Source organism: Eufriesea mexicana, unplaced genomic scaffold, assembly GCF_001483705.2.
Source record: "Eufriesea mexicana isolate 0111107269 unplaced genomic scaffold, ASM148370v2 scaffold1482, whole genome shotgun sequence".
NCBI classification, from domain to species: Eukaryota; Metazoa; Arthropoda; class Insecta; order Hymenoptera; family Apidae; genus Eufriesea; species Eufriesea mexicana.
Genome location: NW_016909634.1, coordinates 1,851,388 through 1,865,736, shown reverse-complemented (window position 1 = coordinate 1,865,736; position 14,349 = coordinate 1,851,388). Strand labels below are relative to the sequence as shown.

Sequence of the window (14,349 nt, the reverse complement as noted above, 5' to 3'; positions counted from 1 at the left end):
ATAAATAAATTAGAGTAATATACAATAATAGAAAATAATTATAATATAAGACCAGTAATAGGGCATATATTGAAGTCTAGAAAGTATTATATGGAATTGGTTGACATGTATCAAATTTTAAAAATTGATCATCTGAAAAAGTCTAAAAATGTTGCCAACTTACAAATACAACAACTATAGCGTAATTAATTTATGATATATAATTATTTATAATTATATATTCTATAAATACACTAATTTTATGACTACGATTTTATTCGTGTCACAATTCCGTTTAATATATGAACAATAAAATTTAGTCATGAGGAGTAAATAAATTATGGAAGAACGTCGTTATAAATACAGATTTGTTTATTTCTTGCTCTTATAGCAGTTGATGATTAAATAGTAGAATTTTACATTAAAACTAACATAAAATAGAGGAAATAAATAAATAAAATAGAATAATATACGATAACAGAAAATAATTTCTGTCAAAATACTTTCTAGGCTTCAATATATTACTGGTCTTATATGTAATTAGTTGACATGTATTAAATTTTGAAAATTGATCATCTGCAAAAGTCGAAAAATGTTACCAACCTACAAATGCAACAACTATAGCGTAATTAATTTTTGGTATATAATTATTTATAATTATATATTCTGTAAATACACTAATTTTATGACTGATTTTATTCGTGTCACAATTCCGTTTAATATACGAACAATAAAATTCAGTCATGAGGAATGAATAAACAAATCAATGTTGTTTAATATTTCTTACGATATATAGTATAAAATATAATGATTCTAGTTTGAAGAGTAAATAAAAAGGCTTCATAAAATTTTCCAATACTATCTCTCACATCCAGAAAATCTGCAGGAATATTCTTAGCATTTGGAAGCACGAATTCCAATACTCGAAATTCTGCTTCTCAACGTTTCCGAAATTCCCCAGTGGATTCCATCAAACAACACCGAATCCGCTTGCCGTTACACAACCGAGTTCCAAGCAGAAATTTTGTCACCCAATTTCACAGTTCTGGATTCAATTAAACGTCACGTGCGAGTGAATTTCTCACCCTGTCTTGAATGTCTGAAATTTCAAACGTTCTATTCAGGATGGACCACATAGGGACCTTTGGATCGAAGATCGATCTTCTCATCTTCTCGCCTAAACTCGACGCCCTTTAGTCTTCCTACGAAGACTAAAAAATCGATAGAAACATCGAGAAATAAATAAGAGAGAGAAACAGAGAGAGAAAAAGAAAGAGAGATTTAGTTAGGAAAATAGTGAAGTTAGGTTAGGTTGGGTTATGTTAGAAAATCGATAGAAACTTCGAGAAATAAATAAGAGAGAGAGAGAGGAAGAGAGGGAGAGAGAGAGAGATTTAGTTAGGAAAATAGTGCAGTCAGGTTAGATTAGGTTAGGTTAAGTTCAGTTAGAAAATGGATAGGAACATCGAAAAATAAATAAGAGGGCAAGAGATAGGGAGAAAGAGAAATAGAGATTTAGTTAGGGAAATAGTGAAGTTAGGTTAGATTAGGTTAGGTTAGGTTCAGTTAGAAAATCGATAGAAACATCGAAAAATAAATAAGAGAGCGATAGGTAAAGAGAAAGAGAAATAGAGATTTAATTAGGAAAATAGTGAAGTTGGGTTAGGCTAAGTTAGGTTAGGTTAGGTTATGTTAGAAAATCGATAGAAACGTTGAGAAATAAATAAGAGAGAGAGAGAGAGAGAGAGAGAGAAAGAGAGAGAAAGATTTAGTTAGGAAAATAGTGCAGTCAGGTTAGATTATGTTAGGTTAGGTTCGGTTAGAAAATCGATAGAAACGTCGAAAAGTAAATAAGAGAGCTAGAGAGAGAGAGACTCAGTTAGGAAAATAGTGTGGTCATTATTGAGAGGCTGATCTCGATGAAGCCGAATTACCTGATGCACTATTTGCGCCAGAGGCCACGTTACGGTCGATCAAACGTTTCTAGGTGACTTACACTTTCGGTTAAGTATAGTAAACGACGATCTTTCGACGTACACCATCCCCTAACTGTGAAATTAAACGCGTCGAATCAAGGCCGCCCGATGCACCCCTTTTCCTCCTAGAAACGTAACGATTCCTCGCTGTACACCGAATTCTTATTCAACGTCGACTGGAATTTTATCCGGTGAAAAGGAGAACAAAATGACGAACCATGCTCTTCTTTCGTTGGCAAAAGATAGTTTCCCTTTGTTGCGCTCCGTTCGAATTTCTTACCAACTTGGAGAGCCATTAAACTCTCGTTTAGCTGAAGCTTGGTCAAGGAGAGAAGGATGGTGTAATTATCTAGGCGACTGGCTGGTCCGAGGATGCTGTTGAAATCGCGAAATTAACGAAGTGATTGTTGGAAACTGTCGTCGAAAATTTCCGTAATTTGTAGAACGTGGAAGTTCACTGTGAATGTTTGTTATGAGCGACTGGGCCACGAGTACTGGAGAGGAAGGGTTGAGCACTTGAGAGTGGGTGGCTTGGAGATGCATGGTCATTCAAGGTTTTGCGTGAACGTGACCGAATGTATCCTGGGAAATGTGGACAGGGTAATGTAGTTTGTTCGAAGTGAATGTTGGAGAGCGTGAAATAAAGAGAGAATACGTGGATGATTGCTGCGTGCAACTTAAGGGGAGAGTTTCGCGTAGCTCTGCCTTGTAGCTACAGCTTCAACTTGAGAATTCTGGATGTGATGGACAGTGATCTGTTCTAACCTTAATGGATATGAGCATTGTAAATTATGGAATTTTAGCGAATTATTTGAATAAAATTCTTTCTTTATTTCACCTAAAGAAATAAGTGAACTGCAATGACTAAGAGTCTAGGAAGATTGTGATGCATTTGTTAACCCTTTGCACTCGAGAGGTGAGCCTGAATCACCATTTAATCAAATTCCGAAGATCCATATTAATTAACATATCAAATCTAAAATAACCTAAGATTGCATGGAATGTCGAAATAAAATAATTCTAAGTCTTAATTTATACCCGATTCCTTATTTACGTTACAGCAGAAAATCTTTGAATTGCTATTTCTCTGTAACGATAATAATCACCGAGTGCAAAGGGTTAATATTTAGCAATGTTTATTTAGCAAGTGAAGTTTGCTCTTAAATTCAATATACCTTGTTTCTTCTTTTCTTTTTCGATGAAGATGAAGAAATTGAGTGATTAGAAAATTTAGGAATTGATTAATTTTGGCGATAAATTTTGTTAGAGAAGAATGGAGTGTATGTGGGGGCTGAAGCAGAGGATACTTAGGGAGTCTATGAATTAGGTATGATAGACGTTTTAATAATGAAGCTTACAGATCTGTTAATCATATTTCTCCAAAATTTATTAAAATGACTTCGACATAACTTTTAACACAGTTGTTGAACAAATTTTTCTACAACTACTATAGAGTTGAGTTCTTTTATATACAAAAGTTAGTTTTAGGTTATTTTATATTTTCTACATACATTTATTTACACTTCTATTCATAAGAGAAACTGTCTAATAATCCCACTTCTCTTTAGAATTAATTAGAAATAATTATCGACATAAAATTCCTATAGAATTGAAAAATTAAATAATAATTTAACATTATTATTCCCGAACTTATATTTTATTTTATTACGTTTTTTAAATAGGAACGATTGCAGTATTTCTTTACTTTTTGTATTTTCTATGTCTGCAATTCCAATCTTCATTTTCTTTTTGCGAAATAAAGTCAAAATAAAATCAATAAAATTGTTGCATTCAGTTTTCAAGCAATTAATTTAAAAATTGAAGAAATTCTTTTTATCTTTCTTCTAATACTTGAATTTACTTGTGTAGATGATATTAATGTATCGTGTTCGTACCAACCTGGCCATTGAAAAATGATGCACGTTTATTACAGCGCACTTATGTAAATGTCACGCGATCATAACCAGACTTGACGTTGCGTCCTGAACAAAAAGTATTCTAAACACTTGGCAGGATCCACTCCGTGAAGTGATTAGGTTTGTTCATTGAGGGACCTTTGACATCGTTTCGCTTTCCAACGAGCAAATTTTCTTTGCATCTGACGTTAGCGAGCGTTCATCCAGCTGCTTAATAGGTGTTTGCTGCCTTAATGATGCTTCCAGATGATTCTGCTGATGATCATTGAGAATATGAACGAAGATGTGACAATCTTCGTTTCATAGGCTTTATGTATAATTAAATATAAAACGAATAACAAATTCTTTAACCACTAGAAAAATAGATGCACACATTTATAAAGAATTCATTTTTCTCAAATTGGAACATGATTTTAAATAATATGATAAACCTAATTGTCGATAAATATGGTTTTTATAATAGTATCTATTGATAGCATAAATATCTATAATTTTTATGAGAAGAATTAAAAATAATTAGTTACTATATTAAAAACTACTTATTTTTAATTCTACTTATTATAACTAATCGCTTTTAGATTTAATTTAACGAATTACTTCTCAGGAAAGTTATGAAAGGTTTTAAGTCACGAATAAAAAGAAGTGGAAGAAATTGATTAATTAGGAGAAATAAGAAAGGTGCGCGAGATAAGGATAATTTTGACAAATGATCATAGTTGCGAAGGCTATTCTTGAGAGAATCAACTGTAAAAACGCGATGAAATGTGGCACACAGCACTGGTACCATCAGGAAGGAAGGCTTCGTATAAATTTATGCGAACTCAGCTGGTAAATTGAAAGAGTTCCTCTTCTAGTCCTTTGTAAGGTGGTGGAATTACGTGGCCAGACCAATTCTCCTGAAGGAGCGTCTTTGATGCTACTGGAAAGAGATTGGTAGACCTGGTTTGAGATCAGAAGCCAAATACATTAAGCCGTGATGCGAGAGAATTATTCTTGGCTTGATAAAAGAAATGTTGCAGCCAGCATTGATTGTTTCAAAATTCAGATGTACAAAATGTTCACTCACAGACATCCCTATCTCGTTAACAAATTAAATCAGAAATTTTATTTTCTCGAAAAATTGTCATTCAACATCCACTTACCAACCGAATGAAAACAAATTCCCTTCTTCGCACAGAGTAACAGAAAATCACGAATTTTCTTTTGTGAAACTTTGGAATAACTATACCATCCTCCATTTTGTAAAATAACCTTACTTTATACCCTCTTGTATGAAGTATCCTTGGGATAAGGATAAAGAACACTGACAAATAATGACCTAAACTTTCCTTCTTTATCACGCTTCTAAACATAACCTCAATTATACACATCCACCATTACGAAGTATATGTACAACAAATGTGATATAAATGAATAATAGTACATTCCAAATAAACCAACGTCACACTTTTATCCAGTATTTGTAATATCAGCCATTACCAAGGACTGACAGTCTTTTGAGAAGGGTTGAACAATCATAACCTCTATTTGCTTCCTTTTTGAGATGCATCTAGAAGAACACTAATAAACTGTAACTCGAATTTTTCTTCCCATAATCAATCCTAAAATGAACATGTATATACACCAATATAAACTTCCCCTCTTCCTCAACAAGATACTCAGAAGTCCCTAATTCTCATCTACGAACCTAACCTCAATTACCCAATAACTGGAACTTAAAGGAATAGCAACATGTAGCAAATGAACCAAAACCACTCTGTATCCCTTCCTGCAAAGTTTCAATTACATATACCCACCATTACCAAGAGCTAACAATCTTTTAAAAAGGGTTAACCAACCATAACCTCTACTAGTTAGACACATCACTCAAGGAACACTGATAAACACTAATCTAGACTTTATCTCTTCCTCTGCAAAATAATCAGAAGTCTCTAATTCTCGTTTCTGAACGTAACCTCAATTACCGCACAGGGAAACCATGCATAAATAATAACACGCAACAAATAAACCGAAACCATTTTGAGTTTCTTCCTTCGTAATCTTGATTATATATACCCACCGTTACAAAGGGCTAATAATCTCTTGAAAGGGGTTAATCAACCATAAGCTGTATTTGCTCGACTCTTGAAAACATCGCGTTTACCGTGCGTAGTCTCTCCTGACCGGATGCCAGGTGAAACGACAGGCATCCGTTGCGCAGAGATCAGCGATGTCTCTTCCATAGTCCTCGCAGAGGACCGCTCGGCGAACCGGAAGTTCGTGGCAGCGACGCGGTTCCTGTGCTAGTCGACACGAGAGATCAGTCAGTGATGCTTGGTCGAAGAGTTGCGGAGGACGACGAAGAGGTGGCGTTCTGGTGACGTAACGCGCGACACGCCGGAACATGAGCAGCCTACAGGTACCGGAGCTACGGCTTCCGGCCGGCGACGGCGGCGGAACCGGGGGAAACAATAGAGGCACGGCACCTCTGTTGCTCGTTCCCCAGAGCAACGTTCCCAGAAGGAGACACTCGTGGATCTGTGGGTGAGTTTCATTCGGTACTCACGATTTGCGGTATAGGTTAGGTCCGTGGAGGTTATTCGATCAGGTAACGAGAACATTTGCGTTACCACATGAAACATCTTTTGCTTTCTTTCTTTTCTTTAATGGGCCTGTATGGAGTACAGAAACTTATGTTCAAATATGCTATCTTTTTAATGCAATCTAGATTTTTGAGAAAAATTATAAATGAATTTTGAAAGAATTTTTAATAATATTTCGGTTATATACGTGAAGTTACAGAGAAGAAAGAGAATTAGAATTGTGAGTAATATAATTAAAAATACCTTTCCATCATACTAATTTTTTAATGCAATTTGCATTTTTATGAAAAAATTATAAGTGAATTTTGAAAGAATTTTTAATAATATTTGGGTTCTATACGTGAAGTTACGGAGAAGAAGGAGAATTAGAATTGTGGGTAATATAATTACAAATATCTTTTCGTCATGCTAACTTTTTAATGCAATTTGGATTTTTGGGAAAAATTATAACTGAATTTTAAAAGAATCTTTAATAATATTTGGATTATAGTGTACGTGAAGTTAGAGAGAAGAAGTAAGATTAGAATTGTGGGTAATATAATTACAAATATCTTTTCGTCATGAATTTCAATAAAGGAATTTACTTTCATATAAGTATGCTTATTATAATTATTTTATATTTCGACGAATATTTCAAAATACCAAATGTTACAAGGTGGTATTTAAATTACAAAAAAGGAACTTGCTTAAGACTTTATAAAATGTTTTTCTTCCTTCTTTAATTATAATTACCAGGAATTCCAATTATCAAGGAAGATAGTAAGCAATAAATTGTCAATTTAATTGGAAACTTCTGAGACGTTCTGCACTATACGTGATTTAAGAGTGAATTTATAATGGCATTTATTCGTTCGAGATATTCTAGAAACCCGGTTTCAAAGTCAAAGGTCAAGTTGGAAGTAATTATGAATATGAATAATTTATAATACGTATTATGTTAAACTAATATAATCTATGGAATTATACGATTCATAGTTGCAGTGATTATCAAAGTTGAAGATAACTTATGAAAATTATGTATAAAATTTTCTTTCAACTATATTTCGAAGCTTATAGTAGCAAATGGAAGAATACCAATGGGTTCAGCTATGCTCATTTATGAGTACACAATGAGTCTTTGACAATTTACTCAACTATATTATTAACATCGCATAATTCATTGTATAACAATATAAATAAAATTAACTTAAAAATTCAAATATATCTAGATATAGTTATTCAAAAAATTAGTATCAAATTCGAGTCACGTGTTAGGATCTATAGTAATCTTCAGTCGTAAATTACAAAATTCTTCACATCTATATAAAATTGTTAATTGTATAACGATTCTCCAATATTTATTTCGTCAATAATTTGATTTCTCCAAGAGATTTATCACGCGCATATATTTGCTTCAAAAAAGGGGAATAGCGATGCTTCTGACTCGCTGCAATAGTCGGAACTGCCGAACATTGCTCGATTATTATGGGTATCTGTCAAGCCTGAGGTCGAGGGAAACGGTTTTCCTCGCGCCTGTCAAGGGAAATTGGATTCCAACGGGGAAACCTACACTGAAAAGAATTCTAGCGAGTCGAAGCTAGCCTCGAAGTTCGTGCTTCGAGTCGTGAATATGGAGGAGGATTTAGGGCTGGTGACGGAGGTCGCGGGATAACTGAGAAATTTGATGGGTCAAAAGCATTCGAGACTCGTTATAGCACGCAATTTGCGAGGTTAGGATGTATCACTGGCGACATCTGTACGGTGGTTGGAGAGCATTAGAATGTCATTTTGAGGCTAATTAAAGCGGAATTTAATTGAAACTGTGCTTGACAGGTTAGAGATCCGTTAGTCGAAATTGTGGCGAGGTACTTTGACTTTGTGATGCAGGTTTCTGCACATATTATAAATTTTTAACCCTTTGCACTCGACGATTTTTCGGCTAGACAAGAGTAGGAAATCAAAGATTCTCTTTGAAAATCAAAGAAAATCAAAAATTGACGATACTATTTTAAGCAGTAAATAATGAATTGTATAATAATGAAATTGTAGAATTATTTGATTTCGATACCTCGCACACTGTCACATTACATTAAATTTGATATATTAATTAATATCGATCTTCCAAATTTTATGAAATGGTGACTGATTACATTAATACAAAGGGTTAATTATCGCTTAAAAATAGAAATTGCAAATATTAATTAATGTTTCAAAAAATTGAAGTATAATGTAAAGAAGCTCTGTTGAGAATGCAAATCTTTATTGCAATGAATCATGTAGGGAATATTAACCCCTATGATATGTACACGACGGGGTAGTAAACTTACCCTATCATTGGTCACACATTGTGTTTTGTTTTGGGAAAGACAGAGTAATGAAAATAGTAACTTGGAATTAATTTTAATTATCGTTTAAAAATAAAAAATTGCGAATATTAATTAATGTGTAAAAAAATCGGTATATAATTCCATTTTCAATTTTATTTTATTTTGACCAAGTTTTTCCACGTGCGTGTCAATTCCTCTGCCTCGAGTGCAAAGGGTTAAGAATATACAGCGTGATTCAAAGAAAGAATTTCTTAACCCTAGTACATTTCATATATTTAGTGAGAATTTTAGTATAAAGTATTAAAATATTTTTATAAGCTTAGAATTGGAATATTTGAAATACATAATTGGAATATTTTATTTAAAAAATAGTATCTCCATCAATCAAGTATTTCTAAATTTTTCAATTCCAAATTATCTTGCATCCTTTTGACTGTAATGATACTAAAATATTTTGTACCTTTCTTGATAGGCACGTATAGTCAGAATTTTCCAAAGTATAAAATAATTAAACAAATAAGGTTACAGCGATAAAGAACATACATATATTCGAAAGCTGTATCCGTGTTTCTTTCAAAAACCTTCTCACACATCTAAGCAACAAATCAATTCGATCCCTTCATCCTTTCAGAATCACTTCATCACTCCGATTGCAGTTAGAGTATGTCATTGAGTTTCCTTCCCTGAATGCAACCACTTTTCATTCAACCAAGATTAATTAAAGGTTCGATCCTTTTTTGATCAATGCCTTGAGCCTCGCTAAAATCCTACAAGCAAACCTGTTAATGCGAAACCAATCAAGTCTCGGAAAAAGGAAAAAGAAAGACAAGAAGAAATAAAAAGAGAAAAACACCTTGTTTCAACGTTATAATAATTTGCATATTTGAATTGGCGAAGGACATAACAGGGAAAACGAAAGAAGGGAAAAGCGAGGCGAAAAGTTAGGAAAAGATTTTATTCGAACATAGTCTCTCGACAATTCAGGCCATAGTTCATCGAGTCCACTCGAGCAGTTTCAATTTCGAAATTTAATTAAATCTCGCGAAGATGTGTCAACCTCGCGACCGGAAGCGTTCTTCTGAGGATAATTCCGAGCTCGACCGTGATTTCGAGCCAGCTTCCTGAAGTTCCTCGATTTGCCTGACAAAAATTGTATCTCTGCTGTTTCTGTCATGATCGCTCATTTATCGTTCTTAAAACAATATTTACGACTTGCAAACCTGTATCAATGTACTGCCTGCTTGAATTTATCTCTACGAATGATTAAATAATTTTCAATAGCGATCACTGATTTTTTAATACATCGCTTTGTACCTTTTATTTTCTGCAGGTTCAAATTTAATAAAATATTTGTTAACCTGGGAATGCTGTCCTTTTTTTCAATTATTTAAAGTGCTTGAATAGAGAATTTAAGGTAAAAAAGATTGGAAATATATTTTTGTTGAAAGAACGCTTTATTTTACGACAGATAAATTTTATGGGAAAATAAATTTCAATATTTCTGCAAGTTTGTTTTTAAATATTTCTATATTTAATCGGATTAATTGCCATTTTATCGTAGAATCTCGATCCAAAGGGTAATTTCCCATTCTGTTAAACTATATTCGATTTGTGCAACATTTGCCGTAATTAAAAATTAATTTCAATCTCGAAACTGCAATATGGGACGCAATTAACGAAGAAAAGAAATTAAAAGGTCATCCAGTTACCTATTTCTTCTTGAAGGAACGCCATCTTTCTTCTCGCTGCCTCTCCGACATCCACGAAACTTGATAAGGCTTTTTGTCACGTCCTGTTGCTTCCTTTTTCTCTTTTCCTTGTTTCCTTGCCATTTCCTCGACGCCAGGAAGCCAGGGAAATCCTCGATAAGGCGATTAGAGATCCTGAAACACGAGAATCACTGCCTTTGGTCTGCTATAAGAGAAGAAAAATTGTGAAATGGTGCTACTCAGTTCTGAAAGAAACAAAGAGGCTAAAAGAAAATACAAAACATCTATAACGACGTATTTATATTTGTCACTCGTTCAATTATTCTCTATTTTGTCGCACAAGTGTTGTAAACACGGAATTATAAAAATTTGCATGTCAATTTATTAAACATTTTGTACTAAAAAATAGTTAAAGTTAAAAATTATTTTTCTCACTTTTGTTTTGAAGTAAAAAATATTTTATATCATGTTGTAAATTATGTCCTTCAATTTTGTTTCAGAAATTATTAACAATGAAAGATAGTACAAATTTCACAGTATTTTATGTATTTATTTGTTATATTTATAAACTTCGTATAAAATTTTATATTGAAATTAGTGAGAAATATTTTGCTTAGATATAATCTTGTTATTTAATTTAATTTATTAATTTCTAAGATAAATCAATATTTAACAATTTTTAAGAGAGTTTTTATGTAATAAAGTCGTGTCTGGGAATTAAAAAATGGAGAAAGAAAATGAAAAATATTCTTCTACCTATTATCTAACAAAAAATAGCCAAGTAACAAGTGCATCACAAAAAATCAATAAAAGTTATAAAATAGAACTACTAATCTGTAGTATGCTCCTCAATATAGTACACATACAGAATATTAATTAAAGAGATATAATGGCGGAATATACACGTATTTCGAAATTAGACATTAATTAGATGAAAGCTGTTGCATGCTCGTCATCAGTTACAAAACTCAAGAAAACTAATTACTTTATCTAGTTCGACTAACCTTAACACCGCAAACACAACAATGAGTACAAATATAGTAATCACCAATTATTATAAACATCATCAGAGTCCTCAGCGTAAAATATTTGCAAATTCAGTAATCCTGTTGTGAGAACAGTTCTAACCTCAAAATCGTAAATACCATAACAAGTACAGAGGAAACAAAAATCAATTATATCCACCATCATCATCATAATCATCATAGTCCTTGGTGTAAAAGATTTACAAATTCGGTAATCCTATTGTGAGAATACTTCTAACCTCAAAATCGTAAATACCATGATAAGTACAGAGGAAACAAAAATCAATTATTATATCTACCATCGTCATCATAACCATCATAGTCCTCAGTGTAAAAAATTTGTAAGTTCGGTAGTCCTATTGTGAGAATACTTCTAACCTCAAAATCGTAAATACCATGATAAGTACAGAGGAAACAAAAATCAATTATTATATCTACCATCGTCATCATAATCATCATAGTCCTCAGTGTAAAAGATTTACAAATTCGGTAATCCTATTGTGAGAACAGTTCTAACCTCAAAATCGTAAATACCATAACAAGTACAGAGGAAACAAAAATCAATTATTATATCTTCCATCATCATCATAATCGTCATTATCAAGTAATTTCCAAACTCGACCTAAAAATTCTATTTACATCGCAAACACGTATAGAACACGTATCACAACACTGACTATTATCACCAGAATCACAGTCCGAAAACACCTAACCTAACATGGTCTAGGACCACCCACGGATATCAGCCGTGCTTCCCATTTGGCTTCCCCTGTTGAAAACATCTCTGTTTGGCAAAGTTAGTGGACTCCAGGGGGCCACGTAGGCGCGTGTGTCGTATATTAATAGGCAATGGCAGCAGAAACATAGTCGCACACACCTCAAAGGAGATACGATGTTGTCTTTGCTCGAGCATTCTGCTCACGCGTCATGGATCCACCTTGTCCTTCCTCGATTCTCGCTCAGATCTACACTGATCCAGACGAGACGAGCTGGGAATTAATATTTTGTACGATGCTGAGATAGAACTTTCGTTCTTGGACACTTTACGAGCAAAATCAATTTCTTAGGCGACTTTTCTAATTAGTTTTCTATTTACTATTGGGTTTGCCTTCCTTTGTTGTAATAGAATAATCTATTTTCATTATTGTCTTGTTATTATTATTTCTTAGACAATTTTTCTAATTAGTTTTCTATTTATTATTGGTTTTGCTTTCCTTTGTTGTAGACAAATCAATTTTTTAGACGATTTCTCTAATTAGTTTTCTATTTACTATTGGATTTGCCTTCCTATGTTATAATAGAGTAACTTATTTTCACTATTATCTTGTTGTTATTATTTCTTAGACAATTTTGCTAATTAGTTTTCTATTTATTATTGGGTTTGCCTTCCTTTGGTGTAATAGAGTAATTTATTTTCACTGTTATCTTATTATTATCATTTCTTAGACGATTTTTCTAATTAGTTTTCTATTTATTATTGGATTTGCTTTCCTTTACTGTAATGGAGTAATTTATTTTCACTGTTGTCTTGTTATTATCATTTTGATTATTCACTGTGCTTTTCCGATATTTTCCACGTCTCTTAAAATTGAGATTTATGTGAGAAATGTATCGTGTTATTTAACATAACTTATATGATATACAATGTATTATGGATGGCTTGAAACGTCATTAAAAAGATTGCAAGTAATCGTTCAATATGGAACACGATGTTTTTCAAGGAAAGGAAAAGAATTACGCAGTATATTCAGCATAAACCAATTTGTTTGTTCGTGTTGCCTAACGAATATGGGTCATAAAGAAATAAAATGGCAGGGGATTATAAATTCAAAAGGCAATTACATTCTGCCACGATAATAAATGTGAAGCTAAATAAATACGGCGAATCTTAGGTTGGCTACCCCAATAAATGATTTAATTAATAAAACATGAACCATTTCATTTAACTTTGTAAGTAAAAAGCAGAAATAGTAGTCCGTCTATTGGTTAATTTAATTTTCAACTTAAAATTGACAGATTATTAATTTTTAAATTAAATAACTAATTATGAAGCAATATTACGAATATAATTAGAATTAACTTAAACACTGCTGCATTAAAATCAAAATTAATTCCGTAAAATTGAAATTATTATTAATCAAAGTTCTGTTAATTAAAAGCGAGGATGAACTGAAATTCTGCAAACCATAAATTACAGACAGCTTTAAATTATTAAAAATTTAAAGTTATTTGAAACTCTGTTACGTTAAAATTGTAAATTATCAAAATTCTGCGAAATTAATTAACAATGGACTCGAGTTTTTGTTAATAAATCTGCGAATAACAAAGTATTTCTGTTCACATAAGTTATTATTTATTTTAAAGGAACTGTCACTCCAATTTACCTGTGAAAAAGAAATAAAAGGTAGTTGAGAAAGTAAACAGGTTCGAGGACTGTGCTTACAGAAAGGGTAATTACTTCGATTTGACTCAGTTTCCAGACGCCATTGACTGATATCATAGGCTTATTAAGTCGCAGGGAAATTAATTTGCCCGTTTGACCCCGCGGTTGGAGTCGGTTCGTTCTACTTCCGGTATAAAATGCAGCTGCCACTTTATGCTAGCACCGTACGGCCCACTTTCGAAGACAAATTAATTAACAATTTTAACTGTGTTTAAGTACACGAGCGTCTTGCTGGGAACAAACATCGAAGTTTGTTCAGTGCACGCCACTGAACTTCCGGTAAAGTTTATGACTCTTCTGTCTATTCACTTTTTGCCCCTTCCTACCTTTTTAAAAAACAAGCCTTAATAGGCTTCCGTTAACTTTTAACCAAGAGCCAATCAATTTATTGTAACAAGACGAAACTTATTTAT

At 32.9% G+C, this 14,349-nt stretch overlaps 1 protein-coding gene across 1 annotated transcript in view; it reads left to right on the top strand.

The window, feature by feature from the left end:
- The window catches only part of dnc (phosphodiesterase dunce), a 368,500-nt gene that overhangs the window by 50,560 nt on the left and 303,591 nt on the right, over nucleotides 1-14,349 (top strand). The window contains exon 2 of the mRNA XM_017901155.1: nucleotides 6,024-6,394. Coding sequence (XP_017756644.1) covers nucleotides 6,255-6,394 — 140 coding nt within the window. The 5' untranslated portion in view covers nucleotides 6,024-6,254. The remainder of the gene's footprint in view (nucleotides 1-6,023; nucleotides 6,395-14,349) is intronic.